At 40.5% G+C, this 17,474-nt stretch overlaps 1 protein-coding gene across 1 annotated transcript in view; it reads right to left on the bottom strand.

Moving 5' to 3' along the window:
• The window catches only part of ATXN10 (ataxin 10), a 153,359-nt gene that overhangs the window by 96,521 nt on the left and 39,364 nt on the right, over positions 1-17,474 (bottom strand). Inside the window, exons 5-7 of the mRNA XM_082350835.1 lie at positions 16,807-16,965; positions 9,842-9,922; positions 1,832-1,997 (exon numbers count right to left, since the gene is read on the bottom strand). Coding sequence (XP_082206961.1) covers positions 1,832-1,997; positions 9,842-9,922; positions 16,807-16,965 — 406 coding nt within the window. The remainder of the gene's footprint in view (positions 1-1,831; positions 1,998-9,841; positions 9,923-16,806; positions 16,966-17,474) is intronic.

The raw sequence follows: 17,474 nt of genomic DNA, 5'->3' as shown, positions 1-17,474 counted from the left end.
TGGACGCATGCAGTGTATTCTCTAGTCTATTTCCAATCTATGTTTGAGATTCATCTCTGTTGTTATACCAGAAGTGCATTTCTTTTTACTGCTGAGTAGTATTCCAGAGAAAGAACAATGCTAACTTTAAGACAGAAGGAAAGGAAGGAGCAGACAAAAATAAAGAGAATTCTTGAAGTAAAGAGGAGGGAAACAGAATTACTGTAAGCTAGTGTCCATCTCCTTAGTAAAGAAAAGACCTAAATGATCGAGGGCAGGCTTGAGGAGAATTTTAAAATGTATGAAGACATAACTACAAAGACACAGACTACAGCACTAATTATAATAAACAGAAATAACAACTCAAGTGTCCAATTACAGACAAGTAATTATGGTAAATTCTTTACACAGAATGCTACACCGGCATTTTAAAAAGACATTCACTATGTATTGCTTGTTTGTGCACTCAGCAAATATCCACTAAAGTGCCTACTATGTACATAGTTCTTTGAACATAACAGTCAAAACTTTTGCCCTCATGCAACTAACTTACATTCAGGAGAAGAAAAAACAGGAACTTACAAATAGGTGGTACAGAATGATTTCATTTTTTAATTTATTTTATTTATTTATTTTTGGCTGCACTGGGTCTTCGCTGCTGCGCACGGGCTTTCTCTAGGTGTGGCGAGAGGGGGTTACCCTTTGTTGTGGTGCACGGGCTTCTCATTGCGGTGGCTTCTCTTGTTGAGGAGCACGGGCTCTAGGTGCATGGGCTTCAGTAGTTGTGGCACGTGGGCTCAGTTGCTCCGCGCGGCATGTGGGATCTTCCCAGACCAGGGATCAAACCTGTGTCCCCTGCATTGGCAGGCGGATTCTTAACCACTGCGCCACCAGGGAAGCCCAGAATGATTTCATTTTTAATACATATATATATGTTTGTGTATGTGTGTATGTATGCATGCATGTATTTGATGTTATTTGCCTAGAAAAATATATTAACTATTATTTTGTTAAGTCATTAACTCTGGATGGTAAGAATAAGGGCACTGTTCTCCCTTTTCTGTATTTTCGTAACTGTTCTAAAATAAGGATACTGTCTTAGCTCAGGCTCCTATGACAAAATACAATAGACAGGGTGGCTTATAAACAACAAACATTTATTTCTCACAGTTCTGGAGACTGGAAGCCCAAGATCAGGGTGCCAGCGTGGTTGGGTTCTGGGGAGGGGCCTCTTCTAGGCTTCAGATGGCCAACTTCTTGCTGTGCCCTTACATGGTGGAAGGGGTAAGGAATCTTTCTGGGGTGTCTTTTATAAGAGCACTAATTACATTCATGAGGGCCCTCATGACCTAATCACATCCCAAAGGCCCCTACATAGGAATTTTAGAGAGGGAGTGCACCCACCAACATTCAGCAGATACGTTACTTATATAATTGTATGTATGTATGTATGTATTTATGGCTGCGTCGGGTCTTTGTTGCTGCGCGCGGGCTTTCTCTAATTGCGTTAAGCGGGGGCTACTCTTCACTGCGGTGCGCGGGCTTCTTATTGCGGTGGCTTCTCTTGTTGCAGAGCACAGGCTCTAGGCACGCGGGCTTCAGTAGCTGTGGCACGTGGGCTTCAGTAGTTGTGGCTCGCGGGCTCTAGAGTGCAGGCTCAGCAGTTGTGGCGCACGGGTTTAGTTGCTCCGCGGCACGTGGGATCTTCCCTGACCAGGGCTCGAACCCGTGTCCCCTGCACTGGCAGGCGGATGCTTAACCACTGCGCCACCAGGGAAGCCCCTCTAATAGATGTGAAAGCTTCTGTCCCTAGAGGACCCGGCTGGGTCAGAAACTCCGTCTGTTCTCTCACCTCATCATCAGCGTGCTGCTCAGAGGTCAGTCTCAGCACAGTCTTGCACTGATCCACAAAAGTGCTCGCGATCAACTCAGCATGGCTCAAAAACACGGGGATCTCATCCTTGCTCAGCGGCTCATCACCCGTTAGTTTGGCTATCATAAGGTCTAACAACGTAACCCTATAAAACATAAAAGATTTTTACATGAATATGCAATACTGAAATTGTATAACGCTAAAAACATTTACAGAGGCCATTTTAAGAGAATATTTTTATTTTTAAATTCCTTACTTGTTTATAATGTCTAGCTAGGGAAAACATATTTTTTGTGAATACAATTAATCTTCATCAACTGCCTGTTTTTTAAAATCTTGATTTCTTTGATGTGACTTGGTTACAGAACCAAGCACCTTTTTATATCCATTACTTTCAGCACTGGAATAATTCCACATTTCAGAAATGTTGTCAAATTAAGTTTTATAGTATTTACATCTGCTATAACAATAGCAAAGTTAAGTGGGCTAACATTTATTCACTATTTACTACAGAGCTAAACATTTTGCATACCTTTCCTCATTCAATCTACACAAAACCTTCATGAGGCAGATACCGTCAACAGCCCCAAGAGCAAAGGGGGAAATAAGGCCTAGTGAGGCTAATCAATTTACTTGCCAGTGTCACACATACTGAGCTGCCGTGGCAGGATTCAAACACAGGATTCAATCTCTGTCTCCTGGGCCAAATGCTTTACCCACTCATTCTACTTGTGAAGGTTGGGTTTTTTGTTTGTTTCATTATTTTACTTTACAAAAAACACAAATCTGAAGACCAAACTTAGGCCATTTTTACTTCAATATTTAAATTATCACTTAAATATTTCTATTCAACAATCTCTTTCCTTCTCCCAGGAAAAACAAATCATACACAGAACAGCCTATCCAGCATAAATCAAGTAGGATGTTTCTCCAAATCACATTCTGATTGGGATTTTTTTCTGATATGCATAATTCTCATGTATTTCTATATCAGAAGTGATACAAATATCTAAAATGCTTAGCAAATGAGGGAAAATATACTTGCATTAGGCAGGGAGCATGTCTCACTAAGAGAAAAATAAGAGTTGGTTACTGCTTCAAGTAGAAAATAAAACGTGCTGAACTCTTCCTGTATTTTAGCCAAAGGCTGGCAAAGATCATCAGTCTGTTAATATCACCCACAGACCTCAGCGATTTTCAGAACTCCTAAAACTTCAGATTTCTTATAGAAATTATTAACCCAAAACAAAACAAACAAATAATCCCCTCGGCTGAGCACAGAACAACAACAAGTAGTTCAGCCTTGGGGTATGATTGTTTTCTCGAATTCACATACGATCTTTGAAGATGAACGGGGTGCTCTGGCCCAGAGCCAGGCCTTCCACCTTCCCTGAGCAGGACGATCCTCCGGGAATGCTAAGGAAGAGGCCACCTAGCGCGTATGATTCAAGAGGAACCCAAATGTCTGCTCTAAAAATATTCCTTGTAATGTGGCAGTTATTTCGAGGTCTAAGAAGTCGTGATCCCTGGCTTTAAGGAGTTCAGCACCCAGTGGACTGCTTCCCAAAACAGGGCGAAGAGGAAGGAGGAACAAGACAGGTCGTAACTGGGGGAAAGGACCAAACACCAGGCAGAGCTGGAGCGAGGAAGGAGCAGATCCCGAAGGGGTCAGGAGGGCTCAGGACAAAAGGTGGGCCACGGGGTGGTGCGACCCAGGCTGTCCAGCAGCCACAGGAAGGCCCTGGGGTCCAAGGAGGCCGGCTGACAGGGGGAGACGTGGGAGGTGGCCCCAAGAGGTGAGGTAAACGCAGACTTCCTGCCTGCTTTACACAGTCACCCAGGGGCAGTGCTTCCCTCAGACTTCTCCCTGGCTCAGGAGATGCACCTCTACACTCTGTTAGGTGATTACAAGATGGGAGATCTAAGGAGATGGGGAATGAGTGATTTGGAAGGAAAAAAGGGGAGAAAAAAAATCAGAAATGAATCTTTAAAATATAAAAATACAAACCAAGCTTGGATATTACCTGAGAAAAAATTATACTTCATTAAATGATCGTACTTATATTAAGTCATCTGCCAATAAAAACTTTTACAGGCTCCCACTGTTAAGGAGTGGGTCCAAAAACTTTAGTCTGATATATGGGGCTCTCCCACCCAGAATCCCCACCTAACTCTCCAACTCCCTCTACTTCTAGCCACCATCAAAAACTATCCTTCTCGGGAATTCCCTGGCAGTCCAGTGGTTAGGACTCCGCGCTTTCAATGCCGAGGGCCTGGGTTCAATCCCTGGTTGGAGAACTAAGATCCCACAAGCCACACAGCGCGTCCAAGGAAAAGAAAAACAAAAACAAAACAAAAAATCCTTCTCATAAAATAAAGGGATCACACACAGGACATATAATTCAAGTAGGAAATTTTCTTTCAGAAGCATTTATTTTGATTGTGCATTTCATTTGTCATCCCCACTTCTATGCCAGAAAACATATGTGTACTGAAAAGTACTGCAGTCAGGGAAAATGGGACATAATGTGGAATGTCTTACTTCTTCCAGTCTCGGGGGAACCACACTAAATACTTCCTTGAAAACATAACAGAACACAAGTGGTCTAACAAATCTATTCACTCAGGAGTGAAGGATGCAAAAGTAGAAAGACCCAGTCAGGGACTTCCCTGGTGGTCCAGTGGTAAAGAATCCACGTTCCAATGCAGGGGGAGGTGGGTTTGATCCCTGGTCAGGGAACTAAGATCCCACATGCTGCGGGGCATCTAAGCCCGTGCGCCACAACTACTGAGCCCAAGAGCCTCAACTAGAGAGCCCACGTGCTCTGAAGCCCACATGCCACAACAAAAGATCCCGTGCTGCAACTAAGATCTGACGCAGCCAAAACTAACTAACTAAATAAATAATTTAACCGGGGGGGGGGGGGACCAAACCCAGTCAAAGAGGTCAGAGACTAGCTGTCTAAAATTATTACACCTCAGCCTCACTTCCTTTAAACCAGAAATCATCACTTGAGCTGCCTCAGGCTCACCAGACACAGCACTCAACTCAGAGTCACTCTATAATTTTATCTCTCAATCACTGGCTGTCATTCTACTTCTAATTCACTTCTGATTGAACAGTTACATACACTGTCCTCAAAATGATGATTCCTGTTTCATAAAAAAACTGACAGCAATGTACACGTGAAGGATTTTAGGAGAAAATTCTATAGCAAGATTCATATTTTAAAGTTATGCTTAAATTGATGCAGTCTACAATTTCAAAAGCCATGCTTGCACCATCTTGAAACAGGTAAGTTTTTTATGAGAGTGAAGGGCAAAGGCGGAGGGGGAAAGAATGAGAGAGGGAGTTTCATGAGCGTTCTAGGGCAGGAAATAATATCCTATAATTCTGGAAATAAAATATCTGTAATTCAAAGACTGACATCTCCAACAAATTCTGAATTTATATTTGAACTACTCCACCTGTATAATTTGTTGAATGGCATGCCACAAAGGCCAAAACTTTTATTAACCTGGAAAACAGGCTAACCAAGATACAGGCAGACAGCTGTTGCTGAATTAATCTCCTTAGTCCCTTCATAAATTACAGATATAAGAAGTTAGTGCGTTACAGGGAAAATGATCAGTGATTTGGCATCAGACAGACAGAGTTCAAATACCACCTCTGCTACCTTTGTAACCCAGGGCAAATACCTAAATGGCAAGAATAACACCTATTTCACAAGGTCTTTTTGAGGATTAAATGACAATGGCTATATGTTGCCTTCATACATAACAGTGATGCTACCTGGAGGAAAAAGTCAAGATCATCAGAGGAGAAGCAGTAATAACAGCAGAAATATGGAAGCAGAAGCAGCCACTCACAGTTACTGAGTGATGATTACATGCCAGCACTCAGAGCTTTATATACATTTCAATTAGTAACCACGACAGTTTCAGGGGGTGCCTACCATTATTATCCTCATTTTACAGATGAAACAGAGTTCCAAAAAGTAACTTACCCAAAGTAGTGAGTGGCACAACTAGCCTCTGCTCTTAAGTACTATGCTATACAAATTATAAACCTGAAAACTACAAAAGTTGGTTTCCAAGAGCAGCTAGTTTAATTCAATATTACTCCAATTCGCTGGGAAGGGGGACAAGAAAATTGTATAAACACAGGCTCTCATTTCTGCTGAATCATACCATGTGAATTGATTTTGACCCTGTATCCAAAATATCTTCACCAAGTAATCTGCCCAAATAAACTACCAGGGTGAAGGAGTCAACTAACTGTGACAACTAAGAGAACCAGCACAAGAAAAGAGCTTCCGAACTCACATGGCGCTTCCCCTCCCACCACTAAGGGCGGGTGGGCACTGTGCACCCTGGGGCCCCAGGGACCGCCAGCAGGTGCTTAATGAATACAGTGCTTGTTTTGCTGACTGAGCCTCCAGCGTTTTAAATCTAACAGCCCCAACCCGACCGGATACTCTAATTCAGCAGGTTGGGGCCACAGCCTGGGCTTGCCTCAGGAGCCTCTGGTGTGTGTTCCCAGCTGAGATGCCACAAAGGCCCCCCAGAAATCTCCAGTGCAGTCCCTCATCTGAACCACAGAACACAGAAAATGTCCTGACTGTCTACTCGGTACTCACAGGATGGTGTGTAGCACCATTCCCGGTGCAAGGGGAGAAGTTAATTCGTTATACATCCCTGTTGAGAAAAACGTATCTTTTCAATCCTGTTATTCTGTCAACGTTCCACTCTGAACAAAGAATTATCTGTCACTGCCCCAAACGAGTCAACAGGGAACCCAGCAGCCTCGACTTTGCCGCAGACCTCTGAGCGCTCCTGCCAAGACCCCATCCCCTCCTCCTAGCCGAGCAAAGACAAGTAAGCAGACTCAGCAGTTCCCACAGTGAGCTCCACCGGAACCGGCCAAGACCCACGAGGTCCATGGCAGCACACCACCTCCTCTTGGCTGACGGAGCCATCTGCTGTCTACAGTATCAACAGAGACAGCAGCTTACAGACAGGCTTCAGTAAGTGTTTGATATTAGTAGAGTTTTCCATTCCAATACTGTTCCAGTACTGATTCTGGTGGGTGTTAAGAATAGAGAACTCACAAGATTCAGTTTCTGTCCTTGAAGAATACATATTCTAGCAGAAAAGCAAATCATCATGATAAACGTGCAGATGAGGATGCAAAGAACTTTGCCTGGGAAAGTCAGGAGAGCCAACAGAAAGCAGGCAGTATCTGAAAAGGGCCAACAGAGCATGAGTGTGTATTCACCAGAAGGAGAGAGGGTAGTCAGGACATTTCGGGCAGAGAAAAGGACACACGCAAAAGCATGAAGCCAAACGGAAAGCCTGGAAAACTGAGAGGAGTTCTGTGTGGCTACAGTGTGGTGACTGGGGGAGAGAATGAGAAGGAGCTGGAAATGAAGCTACGTTTAAAAAGGGCCTTGAACGCCACACCATGGAATCTAACTGCATCCTGTAACAAGTTATATACGCCACTAAACGGCAGGGCAAGACCCACGCAGGCAGTTCAGTAGATGACAGAGGAGAAGAGAAAAACAAAAATTAGAACAATCAGTATTGTTCACAGCAGTATTATTCACAGTAGCTGAAAGGTGGAAGCAACCCAGTTGTCCATCGATGGACGACTAGATAAGCAAAATGTGACATATGTCAATACATACAGTGGAATATTATTCAGCCTTAGGAAGGAAGGAAATTCTGACACGTGCTATAACATGGACTAACCTTAAGGACACTGTGCTAAGTGAAATAAGCCAGTCATGAAAGGACAAATACTGTGTGATTCCACTTATGTGAGGTACAGTTGACCCTTGAACAACATGGATTTGAACTGTGTGGGTTCATGTGTATGTGGAATTTTTTCAATAAACAGGCACTACAGTACTACACGATCTGCTGTTGGCTGAATCCGAGGGCACAGAGGACGCTCGGATGCGGAGGTCGACTGTAAGTTACATTTGGGTTTCTGACTGCGCTGGTGTTCAGTGCCTCTGAGCCCTGCATTGTTCAAGGATCAACTGTACTTAGGGGAGTCAAGTTCATAGAGACAGAAAGTAGAATGGTGGTTGCCAGGGGCTGGGGGAGGGGGAAATGCAGGTAGTTGTTTAATGGGTATAGTTTCAATTTTACAAGATGAAAAAGTTCTGGAGATTGGTTGCACAACAATGTGAATACACCTAAACTACTGAACTGTACGTTTTAAAAAGGTTACGATGGTAAATTCTATATTATGTGTATTTTATCACAGTTTTTAAACAGGCTGTAGCCAAAGTCCAGTCAAAGGTGACATGTAAACCAGAGCTGCAACAAGCGAGTGAATTCACAACATACTAAGGTGATATACTCGGTAAGGCTTACTGACCAGTGTAAAGCGGAAAGTGGAGGAGGAGGTGGGGATAACTCTGACGTTTCCAATCCAGTAGGTGATGTTACATTAATGAATATACTAGATAAAACTTTTCATGAGTAAGAAAAATTCATTCGTCTACACAAGCTTTCATTCAAAAACTTTTTTTAGCGCTTGTTACGTGCCACGCACTGGCTAGGAAATGTAGACACCACAGAATAAAAAAGACCAAATCCTGGCCCTCACAGAGCTAACAATCTAACACTAGTGTCATACAATGGCAAGCAGGTGTGTGACATGATACAGTGTGTAACAGACGACGTGATGAAACAAAAGCACTTCTCCTTTGGAAGAAAAACAGAGGACGGGGAGGAGGCGGCAGGTGAGTAAGGAATTTGTATGAAGTAGGAAAGCCGTGGCTACAAGTTCTGTATAAATAAAAATGGACAATGTTTAGTCTGTCATCCTCATTTGGTTAGGAAATGGATCAGTTAACAATAGATCATCTGATAGGAATATGGAAAATATAAACTTGAATATTAAACTGTGTATTCTCCTTGCATTCGGACGTTCCTTACTGCAAAGCAATTTACTAATTTATAGCACTATGCTTCGTATTACTTATTTTAATTCTTTTTCTGCAAGAGAAGTATGCATATGACAGTGGTGGCAGGGGGTACTGGATTTATAAATATGGCATTTAAACTGACTTTAAAAGCACAAACTTTTCCTTTTTGTTAAAGATATTAAAGAAGAAAAAAACACTACTTAACAAAACTACAAAGGAGTGCATAAAGATTAACTGTTGGAACCCAAATATACAGAAAGAATTTCAAAACCACAGCAATTATCAAAATTGTGACTACAATCAAAAGATTAACATTTTTTACGGTTTTTGATCATTAGATCTGTGCCTTCTGGGTAAGTTTTATTTTCCTAAGGCAACATTTCCAATCAGGTTAGGAAAAACATACACTCTTGGAATGGACCGAGTACTAGGAATCATTTTATTCAATCCTCTAATTTTACATGTCAAGAAACTGAATCCAAACAAGGTGAAAGAACTGGCTAAGGTCACATAAAGAGTTACCATGACAACAAAGCACAGAGCCAAGGTACTAAGGTCTCTGGGCTCAGAGGGCACTGCTCTTCCCCTGCACGGTCAGTGAAGGTCACAGAGGGGTACTGATTTTCTTTCAGTCTAAAATGAAAATGGTCTACTGGAAAACTATAAACCTAGCAGAATGTATCCCAAATCATGACAGCCGGGATGTGAACAAATGAGCACATTTCACCTATACAGCTGTAATACACAGCTGCATGATTTACTTTTATAAAACCGAGGGATAAGCATAACATTTTGTTCTTAACATTTTTTAATATGGTTTTACTGAATAATGGCGCCAACCTGGATTCTGCAACCCTACGTAAATCACTGCCTATTGTGGCTGAGCTGTAATGTTAACCAACCAATTTAAAACCATTACTGACACAGAAACATGTATTTAGAGATTTTGTGCCAACTAAGAAACCACACAGTTTTTCAGTCATGTGTACAGAATACTCTATATGGAATGCTAAATACTCAAAACCACACTGGTTTTTGGGGTTACCTTTCTTGATTGCTCATTTTGGCATACATGACTTTAACCAATTCCGGGCTTTTCAGAAAATGGTCTGTAATAATCAAGAACCTAAGAAAAAAGGAGGGAAAGGTTTGGTTACTACAAACATAGTAAAATAGACATGGCCTTATCTACTTTATAGGAATATCTTATACATAAAAGTACTGTTTATTGAATTTTTGATTAGCTGTAATCTTCAAATGTTTTAGAGGTTCACATACTATTTTTCTATTAGCAGCTAAAAGAAAATGAAAATTCTCAAAATATTTTTCTCTGATTTTACTTCTGAAAAATGTATTGAAATGATTCAAGTTTATTCAACTGGAGGAAAGGGCCTACTATAGTTTTTACCTAAGTTGAGAAAGGAAAATACTTCACTATAGTTTAAACAATAATGAAATTTAGCTACAAGTTCAGGTATAATAAAACATATTAAATTGTTTTAGTCAGAAACTTAGTGCTAAAATTAACCAGAGAAATAGACATGTCATACTTTTTATTTAAACATATGCCAACAACACAGTAATGAATACTGGCTTGATCATCTACTCCTTAGGAGCTCTCAAGTTACCAAGAAAACATCCTCACTGTCGAGCAATGCACTCATCGAAACTGAGAGATCAACTTGGGGAAACCCTTGAGGCAAAGATTACAAGCATATTTCTTCAAAGTACTACTGTGACACCTAAAAAGATTGAATAGTACTATTAATTAATTCTGAATCATATCTACCAGAGGGCATCTGAAGACTTAAGAACTAAAGAATATACTATTCATAACCAAGGTTATGAATAAGCATGACAGTAAAGCATTTATATTGACAAACACGGTTTATTTAATCTCTTCTTAATAAATAACAGAATAAAAGTATGCCTTTTAAGTATGGTAGCCAAAGGAAGCATATTAACTACCACGACACAGTGTCACTTCATATAAACACAAAACCTAAACACATATTCTGTTTCTCCCACAACCTTTCAAATAAGTGATCAACACTGATGTAAAATATTTCTAACAATAATGGGTAATATTCAAAATTCTCAATTTTCACGTCAATTTAGGTAGGTCATCAAACAGTGACAACAGAAATTCATGCATATCAAGCCAGGTATACAAAACTGTGATCCTAAAGCTCATCCATAATTCACCTATTTGGAGCTCAAAACATTTTCCCACAAGAACATTCATTCAAAAACACAACGTTCCAAATACTGTGTGTGAGGGGCTAGGTCCCAAGCCATAATTCCAAACTCTAACAGTGGAGAAAGACACACGCATAGAGAGATAATTAGAGAAAAATGTCTTAGGTGCAGCACACAGGCACACATCATGAATTACAGAAACAACAAAGTTTATCTAACTAGAGGGCTGCAGGGAAGAGGGGCGATGGATGGGACAGCAGAATCAGGAGTTCGGTGAATCCTTAGTTGCAGAGGGAAGGGAGAGCATTTAAATTAGAGGTGACACAAAAGGACCTGAAAAGACTGCTTGAAGGAAAGAAGAGCAGTGTACTAAGAGAATTATAAACAATAAAATACTACCAGGGTTTATAGAGGGACTCAGGACCTAACACTTATGTCCTTGAATGTTACTGTAAACAGCCCTCAGCCTGCAGAACTGTCAGTTGAAGGGAGCTTCACCAAGCTTTGAGTTTATTAAGACTGAGGTGACAACCACGCCTTCTTTCGTGATACTGGTCATTAGTGCTCTTTCTTTTTTCTTAATCAATTTTGTTGATCTTTTTAAAGAGTCAACTTTGCCTTTGTTAATCTTTTCTATTGTTTTTCTGTTTTCCATGTTATTGACTTGTGTCCTTTTATTTTCTTCTTTCTACTGAGGATTTACTGTACTCTTCTCTATCTTCATAAAGTAGAACCTTAAGTCACTGATTTCAGACCTACTTTTCTGACATAAACACTTAAAGCTATAAATTTCCCTCTCAACCCTGCTTCAGCTTTATCCCACAAATTTTATGCTTTCATTATCCTTCAGTTCAAAAGATTTTCTAATTTGCCTTGTGATTTCCTTTTTGACAAATCAATTATTTAGATGTGCTAATTTCCAAAACTTTAGAATTTTTCTACATCATCTTGCTATGGTTTACTAGGCTAATTGTGGTCAGGGAACATATTCCGTATGTTTTCAATCCTTTTCATATATTCATTGAGACTTTTTATAGCCCAGACTATGGTCTATCTTAGTGAACATAATGCAGACAGTTGAAAAGAAAGTAAATTTTCCAAGTGTTGAGACAACGTTCTATAAACCAGACTCACGTGAAGGTGGCTACCTATCTCAGTACTACTGAGATCATCTACATCTATACTGATGCTTGTCTACTTCTATCAGTGGCTAAAAAGTGAGTGTTAAAATCTCCAACTATCACTTCCAATTCCAGGCATAACAGATGAACAATTGACCTCCTACCTTAAACAACTACAAAAGCAGACAAATTATATGAAACAGTTTTCAGACAAGAAACAACAAACCCAATTCAATCAGGTTGTGCAAATAAAAGGCACTTTGGAGAATTTCCTCCTAAACAAACAAATTACCCTAAAAAATGCATGCTAAGTGTATTCTGATCAATATTTTTATAAAATCCTTATGGCCTAATTAGCAGACTGAGACACACTCAGTGAAGGAAAGAGTTATTCTACATGCTGGAATGTGTGGTGAAGAAGTGGAACTTGAATTGAAAACATTTTCCACACATAGGGGTGGTCAAGGGTGCAGGGAATGGGGCAAAGACAAAGGAAAGGTGGGTCCACTACGGTGCCGTCGCTGTGACCACCAGCATTACCTGGAGCTAAAATGAAAGTAGGTCCATACTGAGACCTTTATACCAAGATAAATTCCAAGCAGATCAAACACTTAAAACATCAAAGTGAAATGATACAATACTGGAAGAAAACCTAAGTAGAGAAAAGGCCTTTACAGCTATTACCAAAAATCTTAAGACATTAAAAAAGACCAGCAATTTCATCTACTAAAATATCAAAAAACTTTACATGAAGAAAAGTGCCACAAGCAAAGTCAAAAGGCAAAAAAGTGAGAAAAAAATTTGGATTTTATTTCATACAAAGGACTAATATCCCTAATTTAAAAAATATTCCTACATATATAGAAAAGACTGTCATCCTAATAGAAAAATGGGTGAAGAAAATGAGAATGTACATAAAGGAAAATTAGACTCTTCAATATATAAAAAGATGCTCAACCTCATAACAAGAAAAATACAAAATAAAACTATACAATGATACTATTCTAAACCTTGGCAGAATTGGCAATCCAAAACTTTGATAGCGCACTCTGTTAGCAATGATAAAGGAAACCCGGTACTACTCTCAAAATTTGCCAAGGTAAGTGTATACTGGTATAACATCTATGAAGGACAACTTGGAAGTGTCTGTCGAAATTATAAAAGCACATTCTCTAGTAACTGCACTTGTGAATTTATCCTACAATCATACTTGCCCATATGCAGGATGACATATGTGTCAACAAGGCCACAGGACAGCTCCACTCAGATGCAGAGAAGGCACCTCAAACTTAACGCAGTCAAAACGAACTCCTGATGTCCCCTAGTCCCACCCCAAACTGTTCCACCCACCTCACTCACTCAAACAAGCCAAAAACCCAGCTCCCACCCTTGCCTTCCTCTCTCCCACCTCACCCCCAAAATCGAATCCATAATAAGCCTCATCAGCTCCGCCTGCAGAGCACACGCAATCTACTCATCTCTCTTCACCCCACTGCGACGACCCTCATCTAAGCCACTCTGGCCTCCTGACAACTACAACTGCCTCCTAACAGGCAGCCCAGCCTCCATTCTTCCCTCTCCCCTCCCCACAGCTCAACCTCAGTGCAGCAACCAGAGGGAGCCTTCGAAACACAGACCAGGGACTTCCCTGGTGGCTCAGTGGTTAAGAATCTGCCTGCCAGCGCCAGGGACGTGGGTTCGAGCCCTGGTCAGGGAAGATCCCACATACTGCAGAGCAACTAAGCCCGTGCGCCACAAATACTGACCCTGCGCTCTAGAGCCCGCGAGCCACAATTGCTGAGCCCACACGCCACAACTACTGAAGCCCACACGCCTACAGCCCGTGCTCCGTAGCAAGAGAAGCCACCGCAATGAGACACCTGCGCACCGCAACGAAGACCCAACGCAGCCAAAAATAAATAAGTATGTATAACTAACTAACTAACTAATACAGACCAGGTCGTTCCATATACTACTTAAAACTCCCCAATCGCCTCTCATGGCAAAGAGTAAATCGATCGCCTTTTCCTGGTTCACAAAGCCCCACATCACTGGCCTCCAGGTACCCCTTCACCCACTATGCTGTCCAAACCCTGGGCTCCCTAGTCCTGCGACAGAGGCCTCTGCTTTGGGGTCTCTGCACCCTGTGTATTCACTGCTGGGACTGTTCTTCCCAATCTGTCTCCACCTTTACCCGCAGATCTACCAATGATTGGCTACCCAGTTCTCGGTTCAAATGTCACTAACTCGGGAAAGGTTTCCTTGACCTCCAAATCTTAAAGTAGCACACAAAGTTACTCTGCGTCACATCACCTCACCAGAGTACTTAATCAAGATTCAACATGGGAATTCCCTGGCGGTCAAGTGGACTCCACACTTCCACTGCAGGGGTCCCGCATGCCATGGCCAAAAAAAAAAAAAAAAAAAGATCCAACACTGATTCTTGTTTTTTCCAGTCTGTCTTCTGTACCAATCATGTTTGTATTACTACTAATAAAATACTAGTTAATACTATACAGCGTTTACTATGAGTCAAGTACCATTCTAAGGGACAGCTTAGTACACATTCTGTGTATTTTTCTTCCAATTTATCTGACGTTTGTTATACATTTATTTGGGGTTTTAGCTTCATTATCTGTCTCTCTCGCTCAAACGTAACATCTTATTAATTTTGAATCTCCAGTGCCATGAACAGTACCTGGTACACTTCAAAAACTCCATCAGTAATTACTGAATTAATTAATTAATGTTTGAAACAAGCATCTGCATGTTTTCTGAATTTCCTAGAAGCCTGCACAAAGCAGGAATAGTTTCTAATCCACGGGTTTTCCAAGATAAAAGCAAATCAGATCCCTCATGAAAAGGGCAATTAGTCTTTGCAGAGAAACCAGAGCCCCTTCTCTTGTGACACTGCGGGCAGCGCTCTCAGCAATGTCCTCACGGTGGGCCCTCAATAAGGTAGAGCAAAGCCACTTGGGCACTACTGCTCAGTGTAAGCCAGGCCCCAAACCAGGGAAGTACAGACAGGCAGCTCCCGGATGTGCAGGATCAACCCAGGAAAAACTCTGAGTACCCACAGAGGTGCAGATGGACTATTCATTTTTCAGGTAAATCTCCTAAGCATTCCTTTGCACTTTTGAGTTATTCAGATAAGTACTGAGTGGCAATGACGTCAAGCTTGTGCTCACCAGGTAACCAGTCAAATGCAAAACCATATGCTTTAAAAGTCACCAGAACTGAATACTGGCTCGTTCACTTTAACCAAATATAATTAAAAAGGTAAAGTCATCAGAGCAAAGGGCAAGAATGACATCTTAAGGTATTGCCATTCAAGCTCAGACAGGCAGACAGCAAGACAGGCAGTGTCGCTACCCAACAGTCCTTGTGCCAAACCAACCGTTCCAGTGAGTTTGTAACCATGTCCACATGCCTTTAAGACAACATATGGGACACGAAATTCAAAAGTCTGGAAACTTTTAACCTAAATCAATTCTTTCATTTTAGAAATAAGGAAGAAGAGGCCCACAGAAGTTCAATGCCTTAGTTAAGGTTCCTCATTTACCTAAAAATCAAAACAAACGCTCAGTTTCCTGACTTCTGCGGTGCCTCCTGGGATGCTCCCCAGGTACTTCTGCTCCGGCAGCCTGTCTGGAAAGAAGTTCAGGTGAACTTAAACCCTGAGCTAGGGTCTGGTTCTTCTGCTGCTTTCAGGTCAAAACAATGAGGAGTAAAATCCATTTATTCTTTCTTTCATTCAACAAATAGTAAACATCTACTAGTGAGTAAAGATAGCAGCATTTTTACTTTGGCACTATTTAAAGGATAAGAACTGTCTCTCACAGTTTACAATACAGGCAGAAAAAAAGCGTTCTGTCTGGACATCCATACATACAATTGGAATTCTTTGCTACACCACCTTATGGCATAACATTGAGTGTATAATCCTGGCGGCAAATAATATGAGATACACAAAGCAATGATGATGGAATGCCAGTGACAGGTAGATTTTTTTTCTTGCAACTCAAAAATGGTCATTTAAATGGCTGTCAATTATGCATGAGTTTTTATATGTTAGCTGCTGGGACTGTTTTTCTAAATATAATATACTTTCCATTCCATGGGCTACACGAAGTTACAAGCAAATTCTCAACTTTCACTCAGAATTCATTGCGTTGACTTTCTTACCCTATATCTGCTCAAGGGAAGAACCAAAGATAAAGACCTTTATAACAAGAAGAGTCTCAATCACGTTTAATATTTTCTAAGCTATAAACTTTAAATTTGTAATTAAATTCTTTTGCAGAATTACTATTTCTGTAAATGCAGAAATTTTGTGGTAATATTTTATGAGGGAGGTGGGGTCCCACTAATCAGAAACATAAAATGCCACAAAGACATTTAGGGCCTGTAAGTAATACTCCAGCTTTATGGAAAATAGAACAAATTATCTTGGGAGAGGATCAAAAATATATTCCATCCAAAGCAGAAGTCAGAATAGAAAGGACATCAGAGAAACACATATTTATTTACAAACAAGAAAGGCTAGAAATGGGATCTTTTCCTAGTTTTTCAACATATGTTAAGCTTTAACTTATTGTTCAATTGTTATAATTCAAACTTTTACTTAAACCTCTACCAGGAAAGTGATGTCAGGATGTTTAAGCAGCCACATTTCTAACAAGATACTCACAGCCATTCCGATTCAGGCTGCTTCTGGTGAGCTTCTATGACATCAATCGCAATATTGAGGTTTTCTTCCAGCTCCTTCATTCTTTCAGAATTAAGGGATGTGAACAAAATCATTGATGAGTAGGCAACAATTTTTTTGTCTGGATGATTTAAGCAAGACCTTCCAAATAAAGAAATCAGGGTGTTAGCCCAACTTAGCAGCATGATAAAACATGATTGTAACTCATAAATAATAATCATCTCATTAACAAGTTCAGTATATACTGATATTTTTAAGGATTTAATGAAGAATTACAACACTTTTAAACAAGTACATAATTTATGGCAAAAATAGCAAATTGAAAATTAGTCACGACACAGAGTACCCAATACAAAAGCTGCAGTTCACTTATGAGTCAGAGGCAAAAAGCAAATGACATCTGATTAAAGAAAAAGATAAAATGATTACATTTATAAAGCATTAAAATGTTCATTCTTGTTAGAAAAAACATCAAAAGGCAAAAAATGATACTTCAATGACTACAGACATTTCCTTAACAGTTTGAGGGACAGAATGTTTAAGGGAAAGATGATATATTGGCAAGAAATAAAATTTGGAGTCAAAAGCCTCTGTATAACTCCCGGTTCATCCACCTATCAGCTATGTGATCTTAAAAAGGTCACTAATTT

Source organism: Balaenoptera borealis (assembly GCF_965194805.1).
Source record: "Balaenoptera borealis genome assembly, chromosome: 13".
NCBI lineage: Eukaryota > Metazoa > Chordata > Mammalia > Artiodactyla > Balaenopteridae > Balaenoptera > Balaenoptera borealis.
Note: the sequence above shows the minus strand (reverse complement) of the source record. Positions and strands in the feature narration are given on the sequence as shown.